Source organism: Chiloscyllium punctatum, chromosome 8 (genome assembly GCF_047496795.1).
Source record: "Chiloscyllium punctatum isolate Juve2018m chromosome 8, sChiPun1.3, whole genome shotgun sequence".
Taxonomy (NCBI): domain Eukaryota; kingdom Metazoa; phylum Chordata; class Chondrichthyes; order Orectolobiformes; family Hemiscylliidae; genus Chiloscyllium; species Chiloscyllium punctatum.
Window position 1 is genome coordinate 64,843,850 of NC_092746.1, and position 17,542 is coordinate 64,861,391.

General features: G+C 39.7%; 1 protein-coding gene across 2 annotated transcripts in view; it reads left to right on the forward strand.

Annotated features, from left to right (window-relative positions):
• egfra (epidermal growth factor receptor a (erythroblastic leukemia viral (v-erb-b) oncogene homolog, avian)) overlaps positions 1–17,542 on the forward strand; it is a 276,593-nt gene that overhangs the window by 212,113 nt on the left and 46,938 nt on the right. Inside the window, exons 12-16 of one of the 2 annotated variants that reach the window (XM_072575666.1) lie at positions 2,204–2,403; positions 3,186–3,318; positions 9,706–9,796; positions 11,746–11,903; positions 16,745–16,783. In XM_072575666.1, coding sequence (XP_072431767.1) covers positions 2,204–2,403; positions 3,186–3,318; positions 9,706–9,796; positions 11,746–11,903; positions 16,745–16,783 — 621 coding nt within the window. Of the gene's footprint in view, positions 1–2,203; positions 2,404–3,185; positions 3,319–5,668; positions 5,933–9,705; positions 9,797–11,745; positions 11,904–16,744; positions 16,784–17,542 lie in introns of those variants that run through there. The other variant, XM_072575667.1, reaches the window with a different exon arrangement.

Sequence of the window (17,542 nt, forward strand, 5' to 3'; positions counted from 1 at the left end):
TTGCCAGACGTGGAGGATTTGAGCTATAGGGAGAGGCTGAACAGGCTGGGGCTGTTTTCCCTGGAGCGTCAGAGGCTGAGGGGTGACCTTAGAGGTTTACAAAATCATGAGGGGAATGGATAGGATAAATAGGCAAAGTCTTTTCCCTGGAGTTGGGGAGTCCAGGACTAGAGGGCATAGGTTTAGGGTGCGAGGGGGAAGATATAAATGAGACCTAAGGGGCAACTTTTCATATAGAGGGTGGTATGTGTATGGAATGAGCTGCCAGAGGAAGTGGTGGAGGCTGGTACAATTGCAACATTTAAAAGACATTTGGATGGGTATATGAATATGAAGGATTTGGAGGGATATGGGCCGGGTGCTGGCAGGTGGGACTAGATTAGATTAGATTAGATTACTTTAGATTAGATTACTTACAGTGTGGAAACAGGCCCTTCGGCCCAACAAGTCCACACCGCCCTGCCGAAGCGCAACCCACCCATACCCCTACATTTACCCCTTACCTAACATTATGGGCAATTTAGCATGGCCAATTCACCTGACCTGCACATCTTTGTGACCGTGGGAGGAAACCGGAGCACCCGGAGGAAACCCACGCAGACACGGGGAGAATGTGCAAACTCCACACAGTCAGTTGCCTGAGGCGAAAATTGAACCCAGGTCTCTGGCGCTGTGAGGCAGCAGTGCTAACCACTGTGCCACCGTGCCACCCATTGTGTTGGGATATCTGGCCGTCTTGGACGGGTTGGACCGAAGGGTCTGTTTCCATGCTGTACATCTCTATGACTCTGACATTGTAAATATAATCCAAAATGCACCATTTCATTAAGGAAACTTCTGTCACATTTTTAAGACCTGGAAATGAAGATACGTGGCATATTAGCATTTACACATTAAATTCATTATACAGAAATGTCAAGGTTCATAGTTAATGTATAGCTTAATATTATGATGATTAGAGTACAACTGCTTGCTGGCATCCCAGTCTATTGATTTACACTGTTGTGACGCAGTGGGATATAAACTTCTTAACTTTAGCAAATCTTTGAACCTAATTTTGGCCAAATACAAAAATAATCAGGAAAGAAATTAAAATGTAAACTTTTATCTCAAAGGAGTTGTAATTCCAATTTACAGAAGATGCTTCATTTGTTGAGAACCTGGGTCAGACTTTATCTGGTGTGGGGATTGGAGTTAAAACTGTATGATTTAAGAATGTCAAAGGTAGTGAAAACGTGGAACTCGGCCCTTAAAGTATAAAGCTGGATCAATTATTATTTTCCTTATCATTGAAATATTCGCCATTGAATTTGATGATGTTCTGTTAGGTCAGGGTGTTTGAGGCATACAGAGCAAAGTCAAGTTAATTAAGTTGAGGTATAGATCAGGGATGATCACGGCTGAATAAATGCCAACACAAGCACAAGTGGCCAAATAATCTATTGTTGTTCCTATGAGAGATACAAAGCAAGCATTGGGTTTCATCTCTGGGAGAAGATGGGAAAATTGGTTAACAAGACAACCAGTCATCTTGTGACTGTCTCCCTGAAACTAGGTACCAGGTTGGATAAATCTTGGAGAAAAGCAGCCTTTTGAGATTGGGGATTGATTAAGACATAGATCTAAGGAAGAATCCCTACCTTCCCCTTCAAAAAACTGTCAACCTTCATTTAAAATTTGTACCAAGGTTGTTGTTAAGTTGATTCTTATTGACTAATAAACTAGTGACAATATGTTGGGCAAAAAAAGACAGAAACATGACTGCAGTACTGACTACAGTGAGTTTTGAAGTTTAGTTACCGCTGTAATGAAGGAAATATGCAGCAAATCTTCAAGAAAAATAGCATGTCCTAATATCAGATACTGTCTTATAGTGGGTATAAATTTATCAAGCTGTTAATAAGAATACTTTGTATTGGAATATGGATTTCTACAGGTAGATAATCTATAGAAATGTACATTAATCTGATTTTGCTATTGGTTAGTTTAGATTTGCAAAACTGTAAAGCAACTACAATACATTTAAGAACACTGAATCAGACAGTGAATGCAGCACTTGGGAAACTTTTTTTAAACTGTAGGTTTATCCATTTTATTTGTATGAAAGCACATAAGTTGTTTTTGACCTTGGACCTAAGCAGCTGTGTGATTGACAGTTGTAGTTTTCTCTACCTTACACCTTTCTGTTTCTGTATGTGTTTAGTAGCAGCATATCACTTGCTTTGGTGAACCTGAACATTACTTCTCTGGGATTGCGTTCACTCAAGGAGATTAGTGATGGTCAAGTAAGCATCTTCAATAACTCGAAACTCTGCTACGTTGAAACCATACAATGGGAGAAACTTTTCAAATCTAACAGACAGTCCTTGAAAATAACACCAAATAAACCTAAGACACAATGCAGTAAGTGAATAACTTTAATCAAAAGTCTCTTGTGTTTGAAATTTTGATCATGTTCAAATCTTGTTTGGCCCTGAAGTTCTGGAAACTATTCATTTGTTATCTTTGTTTTGAATGTGTCAAAAGCATTGTTATATAAATTATTTTCTAACTTGGAGCTTGATGCTATTAGTTCAATAACATTAAATTGTTCTCAGTTACTTAATTCCATCAAAACATTTTTAAATGTGATGTGAAGAGGTCTGAACTAAACAGGAGCCAATGAGGGCCAGGAGAAAAGTTGTGTACTGGTTGGAGTTAATCCTGTCTGATATTCAACACCATTCATGACTTGGACAAAGTGAGGACTGCAGATGCTGGAGAGTCAGAGTCAAAAGGTGTGGTGTTGGAAAAGCACTGCAGGTCAGGCAGCATTGGGGAGCAAGAGGTTCAACATTTCAGGCATAATTCCACAGTTACTGAAGCACTCTGTCTCTATGTGCACCAAGTCTTGAACAATATTCAGGCTTGGGCTGATACATTGCAAGTAACATAAGTTACTAAGATATATAAGTGTCAGCCAATGGCATCTCCACCATCTCTTGAAGATTATCACCTATTACAAATTTCCTATTTCATAGTTAGTGGCAGCCTGTACTTGTGTGGTGAAGCCCTAAAATAATCAATTTGGTTATGGTCAATTATGTTGCATTCCATTCAGAAAATTAAAATATATTTCTTGTGTGCCATCTAATTGTAACATGTTTTTCAAACCTGAAAGCTCGCTCTTGTTTCTATTTACTTAGTCGCTGAAAATAAAATCTGCCATCCACTGTGTTCGGACGATGGTTGCTGGGGCCCTGGACCCTCTCAGTGCTTCTCCTGTCGCCATTATGAACGTGGAAGGGAGTGTGTTGCGAAGTGCAACATTTATGAGGGGTGAGTAAGGTGTGAAGCTTTTTGGAGTGATTGATGAGGCCATAAAAGATGTTTTTGCAATAATGTTGGGACAAATGCAGGCCCCCAGGATGCCCAGTTTCCAGCAACCAATGGCAATCCCAGTGAAACCTGCCAGATTTGTGGTCTAGAGTACACTGCCTGAAGAAATGCTGAAAGCAAACTTAATCATTGTTTTTGAAAGGCTATTTGGTCAAGACATGGAAGGGGTGTTGTGGAAAGAGCAGAGGAGTAATTGATTGTTGTTTCAGAAGACTAGCATTTATGCAGGATGGCCTGAATAGCTACCTCTTATGTTGTTTGATCCCAAGATTTCCTGTATGGTAGTAAATGCTGATGTCCAAAGATTTGAGGGAACAATCCAGTCCAGTCCATAAGACCATAAGACATAGGCGTGGAAGGAAGGCTATTCAGCCCATCAAGTCCACTCCGACATTCAATCATTGGCTGATGGGCATTTCAACACCACTTATCCGCACTTGCAAGAGTAAGCATTTATCAATCTCTGCCTTGAAGACATTTAATGTCCCAGCCTCTACTGTGCTCGGTGGCAATGAAATCCACAGACCCACCACTCTCTGGCTGAAGAAATGTCTTCTCATTTCCGTTTTAAATTGACCCCTTCTATTTCTGAGGCTGTGCCCACGAGTCCTAGTATCCCGCCTAAAAGAAACAAATTCCCAGCGTCCACTGTTTCTAAGCCATGCATTCAATCTCCCCTTAACCTTCTAAACTCTAATGAATATAATCCCAGGATCCTTAGCCGTTCATCATATGTTAGGCCTATCATTCCAGGGATCATCCGTGTGAATCTCCACTGGACACGCTCTAGTGTCAGTATGTCCTTCCTGAGGTGTGGGGCCTAAAACTGGACACAGTATTCCAAATGGGGCCTAACCAGAGCTATATAAAGTCTCAAAAGCACATAGCTGTTTTTACATTCCAACCCTTTGAGGTAAATGACAACATTACATTTGCTTTCTTAACCACAGACTCAACCTGCAAGTTAACTTTTAGAGAATCCTTGACTAGCACTCCGAGACCCATTTGTACTTTGGCTTTATGAATCTTCTCACCATTTAGAAAATAGCCCATGCCCGTATTCATTTTTCCAAAGTGCAAGACCTCGCATTTGCTCACATTAAATTTCATCAGCCATTTCTTGGACCACTCTCCTAAACTGTCTAAATCTTTTTGCAGCTTCCCCACCTCCTTAGAACTTACCTGCCTTCCGCCTAACTTCGTAACTTTGCCAGAATGCCCCAGCCCCTTCATCCAGATCATTTATATATAGAGTGAACAGCTGCGGCCCCAACATTGAACCCTGTGGGCCACCACTTGTCACCAGCTGCTATTCCAAAAAACAACCTTTTATCCCAACTCTCTGCCTTCTGTCAGACAGCCAATCCTTAATCCATGCCAGTAGCTCACCTCGAACACCATGGATCCTCACCTTACTTAGCAGCTTCCCATGAGGCACCTTATCAAAGGCCTTTTGGAAGTCTAGGTAGATAATATCCACTGGGTTTCACTGGCCTAACCTACTTGTTATCTCTTCAAAGAATTCTAACAGGTTTATTGGGCATGACCTACACTTACTAAATCAATGCTGACTTGTTCAAGTGCGACCCTGCACTTCAAAGAATTTAGAAATCTCATCCTTAACGATAGATTCTAGAATTCTATCTACAACCGAGGTTAGGCTAATCGGCCTATAATTTTCCATCTTTTGTCTTGCTTGCCCTACTGTGTGCTGTACTATTAAGTGGGATGTTTACGGAAACTGTCCCTGTCAGTTGTAGACAAACAATTCAATGGCACAATTCATAAAGAGTAGCATTCTCCCAGTATTCTGGTCAATATGTATCTGTCAAATTCATTTACTATTTAAATGTCAAATGGCCTGTTACTATTCTGGATATTATGTGGATGTGTAGAGATAATATAGACATATGTATCCTGTTTTTGTTATTTGTTAATGTGACGTGGTTGTCATTCGCAAAACCACCATTTATTGCCCATTCTAACTATTCTTGAGATGGTGACAATGATGCACCCACTGGAACTGTGGTGTAGATATGCCCACTGTGCTGCTAGAGACAGTGTTCCAAGTTTGTGACTGAGTGCCAAAGAAGAAACAGCAATGCACTTCCAAATCAGTAATTTGGTAATGTTCTCCTATTTTCTCTCTTCTGTGTATTATAAATAATTTTGTATGCTGTGTGAATAGGGGTTAATCAAACTACATATTTTGGCAGATTGCAACAACTTGAAACTTTTCATTGATATGTGTCTGTGACTTGTAACTCTTTACAACGCTTTCACCCCACAGGAAACCTTTACCAGCTGAATGCTTCAATATCAGAAACTAAGATTTGACGATACAAGTGACAAACAGAAGTTGTAATTTCGGAAAATAAATTGAATTGTGTGAGAAACTGAATTATTGAATTAAAAGTGGAGATGAGCTAATTATATTGTGCCCTTGCATTAATATTAACATTGAGTAGCATTTTTCCTTTCATATATTGCTTTGAGAATAAAGATAAAGTCATCATAGTTCTACCAGACAATTGGGCTGCTGTCTCATTAGAGAGAACAAGAGAGAGGTGACTAGTGTTGGTTTAACCTGAGGGCCATTATGCCTCAAGGGAGAGGTTGAAAAGGAAGACCATCATGGTTACCTCAGCAAGTTCAGGAATTGAACTCACACCAAAAAAAAGACTATGTTGAAGGAGAAACTGGTTCCGTCCCTAAAATTAGTTATACTAGTAAGACCCCACCACAGGCATGGCCTCCGATTTCATGAAATTAATTTTGTACCCTGAAAACAATCCAAATAGATTCATCACTTATATTAAGTGGGGTACAGATGTCATTGGATCAGTTAAAAAGAGAAGGGCGTCATCCGCATAGAGGGTGATTTTATGTCTGCCTGACCCTACCTCTGGGGCAGTTATATTGGGATCTGTCCAGATGGCTTCCACCAGTGACTTGATCTCCAGTGTAATAATAGTGGTGAGAGAGTGGCAATCAAATGCTTTCTCTGCATCCAGGGAGACTACCAAACCTGGGATCGCTGTTTGCTGACATATTTGGACTATATTTAATACTCTTCTAATATTGTTGGTAGACCTATGCCTCTTAATAAAACCCATCTGGTCCTCCTTTACAATACCCTTTCCAGCCTTAACACCAGTATATTCAACAGGATCTTAAAATCCACATTCAGTAATGATATGGGTCTGTACGAACTACAATCTTCTGGGGCTTTTCCTTTCTTAAGAATAAGAAAAATATTTGCTTCTCTCAAAGAGGATGGGAAGCAGCCCTGACTGAATGAGAAATTGTACAAATCCAAGAGTGGCCCAGCCAGCTTGTCTATAAACTTCTTATAAAACTCACTTTGAAATCCATCTGGTCCAGGCGCTTTACCACCCTGGAGCAGCCTCACCACTTCCTGTACTGTCAGGGGGGGCAATCAGAAAGAACGCCTGCTCTGGGGTTACACCTGGAAGGTCCAGGGCCTTAAAGAAGGATTCCATCCACATCATTCTGTCCTCATAGCTCATCGACTGATACAGCTTAAAATAAAACTTTCTAGATGCTGCATTAATCTTTTTAACTTTGCAAGTTAAGAGTACCAGCATTCTCTCTGATGGATGTAATAGAAAGGGGGGCATTCTTCTTTCTGGCCAAGTATGCTAGATTTCTACCCATTTATCACCATAGTCAACTAATCTCTGTTTCACAAAGGAGATTTCCCTCTTGGCTGAGTGCAGCATTCAAAACAGCCCTAAGGGCTGTAACCCGATGTAATTTAGATATGGATGGCCTATCAAAATATTCTAACTCAGCCACCTTCAGGCGAGCTTCGAGCAAACATTCTCCCCTCTGTCTCTTTCAGGTCGCTGAGTAAGAAATAATTAAATCCCGTGCATAGGCCTTGGCAGTCTCCCACAGCACCGATTGGTTGCTTGCCGTACCTAAATTAATATCTCAAAAGATTTCAAACTCCTCTGAAAAATACTCTATAAACTTGCTGCCTTTCAGGAGAAAAGGGTCCATGCACCAGTGCAGGGAGCCCCATCCCACCATCATCGGCCTTGACCTCCATGTACACTGTTGCATGATCAGAAGTGGCTATGTTCCCTATTCTGCAAGATAGTACCAAGTTCAAAAAGGCCGATGGGACAAAATTATAGTATAGCACTTATGTGGATTAGAAAAAAAAGATAAAGTCCTGACCTTTGGGGTGAAGAATCTCCACACATCCACCAACCCCAACTTCCTGTTCAGGTCCATCAACTGCCTAGGTTGCCAAGACATACCTGCAAGACCCTGAGGCATCCTGTCCACCTCGGGGTCAATAATATAATTAAAGTCTCCCTCTATAATGGTATGACGCGCCCCAAGGGCCAGCAATCTAGAAAGTGCATTCATTACAAATTTAAGGGGATGCACTGGGAGGCAATATACATTCAGAATCCCATATTCTTCTCCATGTATTAAAGCTTTAAGTATTATGAATCGCCTGCACTCATCCTTAATTTGGCCTAGCATTTGAAATGGGAGGTTCTTCTAGATGAGAATAGCCACTCCTCTACTTTTCGAATTAAAGGATGAGAAAAACACCTGGCTATATCCTCCCTGTTGCAACTTCAAATGCTCCTTATTGGTTAAGTGCATTTCTTGTAACAAGGCTACATCGACCCTCTCTTTTCTAAAGCTTGATGGTATCTTTTTTCTCTAAATTGGTGAATGACTCCCCTTAATGTTCCAGGTCCACCATTTAAACAAATGGCTAGCCATGATCATCTGAAACAGTCCGTGACCTCCCGGGAGGAAGAACCCTACTCATAGCTCACTGAGTGAAAACCATAAACATTTAAGTTTCAAAATGCAAATTCCAAACCTACTAAATCAAAACTTCTAACAACTACTTCTACAACATACCGACATATAACATACCCACAGGGGGTGCTCATACCACCCATTAGCCCCACCATGAATCCTTCTAACTGAAGCTATGCCCCTGCTCCAGACAAAACACAGGAGGCCAGGCAGCATCCAAGGAGCAGGAGAATCAACGTTTCGGGCATAAGCCCTTCTTCAGGAATGTACAGTTTCCTGAAGAAGGGCTTATGCCTGAAATGTCAATTCTCCTGCTCCTCGGATGCTGCCTGGCCTGCTGTGTTTTTTCAACTCTGGTCTCCAGCATCTGCAGTCCTCACTTTCTTCTGCTCCAGACAACACAAAGTAAGCAAAAAAAAACAATATCTTATGATAAGAAAGTTAAAAGTGGGCTCTCAATCCATTCCCTCCATACTGTAATCCTAGGCACTCCTGGTAGAACAAAAAAGAATGACCTCTCTCCGCTTCCCCCCACCACCCATCCAAAACAAAGGATGACTGGAAGGGAGAGAGATGGGCGAGGAAACAAAAAAAAATTATGACCCCGACATATATTTGAAAGAAAACCAAGACCAATCCCCAACAACCAGGTAAACCAGGCACATTACATAGAAAACAAAACAAAAAAAAATAATTGTCCATATAATTCAAGCCAGTCAATATGTTTTAAAGCATCCAAGAAGTCTTTTGTCTTTTCTCGTGAAGCAAAGTTGAACATGGACCCTTTGTAGCTGAAACGCAGTATCGCCAGATATCTAACAAAATATTGGATATTCAAGTCCCTCAGGTGCACTTTTACCTCTCGTGAATCACAACTGGAGAGAAGTCCTGGAAAAGCATAATTCACAATCCTTTATATATCATAGCCTGAAGATCCTTTCCCAGTGCTCCAGAGGCTTCCAGCATCATTTGTTTGTCTCCATAATGCAAGAGTCGCACTAGAACTGGGCGGGGGTGCTTGTCCAATCTGGGCCTGCGCACTGCGACCTGGTGGGCCCACCCAACCCACACGCAGCCTACCTTGACTTCCAGCCTCAGAATTTGTAGGAGTCATTGCTTCAATAAGCTAATGAGCTGGCCTTCTTCCTTCTGTTTGGGAAGCCGCAGCAACTGGATGTTCTTCCAATTACCTCGATTTTTGAGGTTGTCGACCTGCTCCTCCAAGGTCCGCACTTGGTGTTCCAGGGCCTGAACCCAACCCACCGAGGATTCGGCTGCGGTCTCGGAAGCTGCGACCCATTGCTCTGCCCCTTGATCATTTGGATGAGTTTGACAGTTACATATAGTCTCAGACTAAAGTGCTGGGATACTCACAATGCAGTAAATAATGTTTTATTTGTCTTTTGGTATCAGTATGAAAATGTTTAAGCAAGAACATGATTTTTACTCTCAAAATTTAATGTTATTTTAAATATTAATTTTCAAACTATCAGTTTGTTCTTTTTTTCTGTAAAGGGAGTTAAGAGAGTATGAGGATCAACGCAGATGCATCCAGTGTGACGCAGAATGTAAACCTCAGAATGGGTCCCTAACCTGCACTAGTTTTGTAAGTCAAAATTAAAATGAACTAAAATTGAAAAACAACACTATTCAAAAATACAGCAGAAACACAGTTGAAACACAGCAGAAGTCTAAGCTATTAAAAGTTGAATACTGCATGCAATAGCAATTGAAATGACCGGAATCAATACAAAAGAAATGATAAGGGCAAAGTAGCTATTAAAGATGGTAAAAAATAGATACAAATACCACTAAGGAAACCATGTGGCTTTTAAGAGGCCTTCAGTCTTCACAAATAATTGTAGATTAGTACAGTATATTGGAATATCAGAAAATGGTTTTAGAGGCTGCTGAGAAGCAAGTTTATTCTGAATAAAATCAAAAGCAGCCCTGATAGATTTTCTGTCCTCTGGAAAATAAATATACAATTTGAAATTGACAATGAGATATACGTCCAAGAATTGCTTTGATTTTATTGTTCTATAGTCAATGGAACATGGGGAAAATGGAGAAATTAGCTTAGGGGACAATAAATTGTCATACCCATCCAACTTGGATGTTTAACCGTCTACAATGGCTATATTTCAGAAGACCACGAGGTGTAAGACCACAGCACAAAAGTGGTGCCGTTTCCTCTGTTCTGCACCCAATTAATCAACAAACAGGTCCAATTTCTCTCTCTCTGTATATCAAAGAAATAGTTTATTCTGTTTTCCATTCTAAATATCTTGAATTTAATCTCATACCATGATTTTGTTCTTGACCTCACAGCTACAGCAAGGACCTTATTTTCATAAGGTCTAGAGGAGTGTCCCAGAGTTGAAATGTTAACTCTTTTTTTTTCCCTCCACAGATGTTGCCAGACTTGCTGAGATTTTCCAGCATTCTGTGTTTGTTCCTTCCTTTCATAATTTGAAACATTTTGACATCATGTCATTTCATAATGGGCATTATCATTACAACAAAAAAGCAATTCCATTTTTATGTCGGCATTCATAGTTCATATTAACTATGGTTTATTTAAAAGCACTTCTAAGTTTGTGCCAAGCCCTCTTCCTGACCAATTAGGGAATTTGCATTTACAAATCAGGCCACAAGAGCAACAAAGTTTAGGCATGCATTTGGGCCCAGATCCCCTCCAGTGGGGTGCTCCCAACCCTGTTTTGAAAATCTGATTCCTGGGTATCTATAATGATACTGAATTTTTTGACAAAAAATGCCTTCGGCAACAAAAGTTAGCTAGTAAATCTCAGCAAGGAGTCAATTCTCTAAGAAAAAGGATAGAATTGCTGCGTACCAGAATCTGTTCATGAGAGCTTATTGCCTACAAGGTTTAGTTTACTGGACAGTTGACCATTTTCAGAAACCAATTCCTGGGAAAAATTCAATAGCTGTTTTCCATGTATGTTTTTGTTAATTTGAAGTGTAATAGCCAGAGTTACTTAGCCCCAAGAATTTGATAGTTGAGAATTTGGAACTACAAATTTCTGCTGAAAGTTCTAGAAAGTTAATCTTTTGCTTCCTGGTTGTGTCAAATATCATGACATCTCTGTACTTCAGCCTTTGGGATTTTTTTCACCTGGTTAAGTGAAAACTGAATGGGCAGTACTGAACTGAAGGGTGAGTGGCTTCAAAAAAAGCATGATTGAATAAATCACCTAAGATTAAATTCTCTTTGGTTGAAAATCAATTGAAGAGAGAGTCTGTTTTCAATTTCACACAACATGCTGTGTGGTAAAGTCCAGAACATTAAATGAGATTAAGAAAAATATTTCTAATACTCACATGAAGCAGACAATGATTTATTGTAGTGCACAGTTTTAGTGCTGTGCAGAACAGATCAAGTTCTTGATTTGTAGTGTGAGAGATTACATTTGCATTTATGTAAGCCGCTGGTAATCTGTTGAATAGTAATGTCTAATTTGTCTCTTGGCAATGATATATTTCTTTCCCCACCTATTACACCTGTTTTAATGTACTCATTTCATTACCTAGGGCAATGAGAACTGTGTAGAATGTGCTCATGTTAAAGATGGCCCACGCTGTGTAAGCAGTTGTCCCTCTGGAATCTCAGGAGAAAATAATACCTTGGTTTGGAAATACACTGATGAGAATAAACACTGTCAGCTATGTCACCCAAATTGCACCCAAGAGTGAGTAATGTTCAATTCTATGTAATATTATAAGTTGTTTTATTTTAATTGGTCCAGTGCTAAAGGCAATCAGTTTAGTGACTAATTTTGAATGCCTATACCAGTTCAAAGGGAATTTTCCACATTTCTTTCTCCTCTTTTGTACTGGAGTTTTTCAAAGCATATTTTTACACACCTCCCCAGTTGTAGTGCAGATTTGGTCTCCTTACTTAAGAAAGGATGTACTGGCACTGGAGGGGGTGCAGAGGAGGTTCACTTGGTTGATTCCAGAGTTGAGGGTGTTGGGTTGTGAGGAGAGGCTAAATAGATTGGGATTAAATTCATTGGAATTCAGAAGAATGAGGGGGGAGCTTAAAGAAACATATAAAATTATGAAGGGAATCAATAAAATAGAAATAGATAGGATGTTTCCACTAGTAGGTGAGACTAGGACAAAAGGGCATAGCCTCAAGATTAGAGGAAGCAGGTTTACAACAGAACTGAGAAGGAACTTCTTCACCCAGAGGATTGTTAATCTATGGAATTCCTTGCCCAGCGAAGTAGTTGACACTACTTCAGTAATCGCTTTTAAAGTTAAGGTAGATACTTCTTTGAAAAATAAAGGAATTAATGGATATGGTGAAAACATGAGTAAGTGGGGCTGAGGCCACGAAAAGATCAGCCATGACCTTATTGATTGGCATAGCAGGCTCAAAGGGCCAGACAGCCTACTCCAGCTTCTAGTTCTTATGTTCTTTTAAATGCCCACAAGTGGGTACAGAGTGCCTACTGTAATACATGAGGTAATACAAACCTTAAAGATATTGCTGCAAAGAGAGACATATTGTTAAAGCTTTTTCGCATAGTTGGAAAGTTACTCTGATTTAGCTGAGGCATTGCCACGGTGAAAATAATGGGACACAATTAACTCCTCAAACTCCTGGGTTATTGAAAAAGTCACAAGAGTTGGCTATATTCTTTTCATTTGAAGAGAACACATTTCTGTGTTTGAATACATGTTGCTTCTAGCAAACATAAATGAGTCACTTTATGACCGTGTGATTATTTTAATTAGTCATTAATGTAGGTCTTAGTAAACTCGGAGTTATTCGACAAGTGCAGCCAAATTGCCAAGTCACATCTAACAGTAGCCAATCTGTTTTGAGTTTTGAAAGAGCAAGCTGTTTGAGTAAGTTGATATTCTGCCTGTTATTAACAACTGAAGGAACATACTCTTTGATTTGATCAATCCACTGTTGGAACCTATGCCTCAGGTACATGACATTTGATTGGCACTGGAATAATTGTGGTAAGTAGAATGCATATGGTCTGACAGCAGCATCCTGTTAGGGGGAAGTACCACTTGCATAGCCACTGCACAGCAGCAGGTCAAATGGTTTGCTTAAATTTTAAATTCTGGAGATAGTTTGCCTTTCCTGCTGCAGACTAAACACTTTTCAGATTCAGAAGTCTTTGGTTCATTTACAAGTTTCCACAAATGCACCTAATAATGGAATACTATAGTCATTTTCTTGCAGAATAGTTTTGCTGCATTTTAATTCTTTGCAAGTTTGCAAGTTGACTAGCTGACTGTGGCCTTTTTGAAAGATTGCTGATAGGTCTGATCTTACAATGTGGTGCTTCCTAAAGTGAGGTCAGGACTCCACATAGAGTGATGAGTTGAAGTTTTGGGGTAGCGAGCTCTAAAGCAGCAACCCTTCCATTCTCGCAGACATTCTGTGCCCAGTCTCCTGCTCTCATGGCTCTTGCCCACCCCCAATCTTCACCCCCTCAGTCCTCACCAAGTGATGACACAATTTTCAAACTTATGGGAGAGATTTTGGGAAGCATTGTTCCAGCATGTGGAGATATATGGATCCCAATGTGTACTTTAACAGTGAAGGGGGGTTGCAGTAGACAGTAGTTGAGAACCCATTAGCAAGCACATCAAGGAAAGGAGTGTGTTAGACTACTTCATCACAAAATTTAATATGAGCACAAGGTGATAACTGACAAGGATTTAGAGGGGATCTCATGGCTATGTCATCTTTCTTTTTCTGCTGCTGCGCAATGGCTCACCAGGTGATATTTTTTACTCATAACATGTTGCCATTAATCCTAAAAGACAGTCTGTCTATAACGCAATTAAGAATGATTTGAAGATGCTGGTGTTGGACTGGGGTGTACAAAGTTAAAAATCACACAACACCAGGTTATAGTCCAACAGGTTTTAAGCTACTTCCAATTAAACCTGTTGGACTATAACCTGGTGTTGTGTGATTTTTAACAATTGGAGAATGTTGTGCATGAGTTTCAGAGCCAGTGTAATGTTAGGTAAGTAGGCCATGTATCCTAGCACTTGGCTATGTGAAGCAAACTAAATGATCCTTTGTTTGTAATTGGCAGAATACATACTGTACTCAACTAACCTTTGCTTCCAAAACTCAAGGTAAAGCATCTACTGTTAGATCTGATTCTGCAATTAGGAAGAACTTGCCAAAAACTCCTGGGTGTGCTCAGAGTTACACTACTACCTAATCTTAAATCATCAGTTGAGCATATAATGTGGTTCATTTATGTTACAAGAAGTATCATACATTCTGAGACATGGACCAATTCTCTGCAAACCAAAAGAATTTGTCCAAACTTTGCAAGTTTCAACTACATGGGAGCTTGGGTACATGTCATTCACCATTACTTTCTACATGCCAACACGTCAGCCAATCAGAGTCAACTTGCCATCCAATCAATTTTCTTTTCCCCAGCATATTAACTGTTGTGATTGTTTGAAATTTAATATTTTTACATTTGTGGAAAACCTTCTGCACCATGTCTTCTCATCCAATGATCTTCAGTTCTGTACAACCAAGGAACTCTTAAAGGTAACAATATTCTCTCCTGGTATGGAAGAACTTTATCTCTCGACATCAGATCCCTGCAAGTCTAATCCTGAGATTGCAATGGTGGTGCCTTAAGAATCATGGTTAAGCATACCCTTTCTGAGTGAAGTGACACAGCATACGATTGACAACAAACACTAAGTTGGGTAGATAGGCTGTTGGGCCTATCCAGAAAGAAACCAAACTGGTCATTGTCCTTGCCAGCTCCTTGTAATAACAATTCAGCTTGTTCCCCCTATCTTTTCCCTGTTCCCATACAAAATAATTCACTTTGTCAATCGACCTTCTGTCTACCACATTGTCAGACAATGCATTTCGAAACAGTCACTGTGCAGAAAATGTTGTCCTTCATGCATTCTTACTTCTATCATCTGTTTTAAAAAGGGGTCGTCTGGCCCTCAACCCCCCCTGTCAATAGTAACAGTTTCTCCCAGCCTGGATGGAAAAAAATCACCAGTTAAACCTGTGAATAAAGCATAGTGGTCCAAGTCATCATGTATATTTCAAGATGGAGGATCAGTATGAGCAGTATGTTTCGGAAAATATGTGTGTTTTTAATTAACTTTCCTCCTGAATGTTTACTTTGTCCAAAACCCTCATAATTTTGAATATGTCCAGCAAATCTATCTTAATGTTGCTTTCTCCAGGGAGAGCAGCTCCAAATTCTCTAGTCTGTTCATTTCACCGATGTTTCACAGCCTTAGAATGATTCTCATTACTCATTTTTGCACCCATCCCTAATGCCCTCACGCTTGAATGCTGAAACAATGTTTTATACGAGTCTATCTTAACTTCCTTCAGCTTGTACTCTATGACCCCGTTTATAAAGCCCAGAATCTGATTTTCTCAACCATTCCTGCCATTTTCAATGGTTTATGCCCATACACCCCATGTCCCCTGCATCTGCATCCCTTTTGGAATTATAGCCTTTTCTTGCTATAAAAAAATTACTTTCTTCATTTAAAAACTCAATCAAGTTAGTTAACTGTGATTTGCTCTTAACAAATCCATGCTGGCTTTCTTGACTGTTAAATTCCTTTAATATAATTTCTACTACACTCTGTACCATCATGGTTAAGTGGACTACTGTAGCCTTTGTTCAAAAGTATAATATTTGCAATTCTCCAGTCCTCAGACACAAGTCCTGACTCTAAGGAGGATTGAAAAATCCTACCATGGCACATGGTTGAATTTGAAATCAATATTTAAAAAAGTCTGATCCATCGGTGACTATGAAATCATTGTCAATTGTTGGAAAACCCATTTAGCTCAGTAGTATCTTTTGAGGAAAGTAACTACTATCCTTACCTGCTCTGGCCTACCTGTGCCAGTGATTCTCAACCGTTTTTGTTTTGGCCACGGCCACCCCATACGGACTCTTCTCAGGTTCCAGGGTCCCTGTTTGTTACAACATGAACAGAAAGACAGAAAATCATTTCACAGTTTTCAGTCTGTGGCCCCCTTCAAATGTGCCAGGGCCCCTAAGGGGGCCATATGGCCCCCGTTGAGAATGGCCGCCCACACAACGATGTAGTTCAATTTTAACTGCTGTCTGAGCACCTCGCTCACACAATCAATGCTGGCCCAACCACTGGAATCGACATCATGAGAATGAAATTTTTTCAGAAAAATTCTCCATTTGATAAATCGAGAGTTGTTATAGCCTTTTTTCTCACATGCAGAGGTTTTGATTAATTTTCTTTTAAAATTTTGGCCATGTCGTAAAGACCTTTTTTAAATATGAAACAGTTTGAATGTGTGTAATACAATGAACCAAATGAATCAATCTCCTTTCTTTCTTAGGATTCAATGCAAAACTACTGCTATAAAAAACTGTTCTTCATTGATTTTGATTTTGGTTTTACTTGTTTTACTGGGGAGAAAATGAATCAAATTGTTTAATTGTCGTAAGACCAGAACTGGTTCCAAGTAATTCTAAATATCATGGTTGTTGCATTACAGATGTAAGGGACCAAGACTTGAGGATTGTGAACCTGTTGGGTAAAGTATTCCAACAAATTTGTAATTTCAATAATATCATCTAATTTTGTTGATTACTGCTAGTGTTTGACCACAGTTGATAATAGTCACCACTTAGCATTTTAAATAGAAAAGCAACAAAAATTTGATTAACAAGCCACCTAATACACCAAAATGAAACACTATTGCAAGAATAGTTAGTGATATCTCTCCAGGGGTTGATTTAATGCTTTATAGTCAGAACAGATGCAAACATGTGGTGAATTCATGATGAGTATAACAATGATATATTCTACATATTTCAACCAAAGCTGGTTGTGCTCTCTCACAGATCTGCAGTTAAGTCTCTCCGATCTTCAGACAAACCTAACAATATGCCATTAATAAATACACTGGACAGTAATTATTTTAAATGTATGACTCAACCAATTGATCATATATGATGTTGCAGATTAGAAACAGAAATGTGCTGTGTTATATAGTTTTGTGTCTATTATGCTCAAGATTTCAACTGCATTGAGAAATTACCTAGTAACAGTTGTTAATGATTGTTGGCAACTACAGTTGAGAATTTAAGACTTGTGGAAAACAAAATTGGAATGTAACAACATCCAATCACAACTCGTTAAATTAACTTACAAGAACGTTGTGTCCTCTCAGCAGTTCAAGCCTCTAGAAAAGGCTTTCCAATGCCTCCCAGTATGAGATAAACCAAAAGATAACTGCTAACTAATGTGATGGAGAAGTCCCAGTCCCCAGGAGAATTGCCACCAAACATGC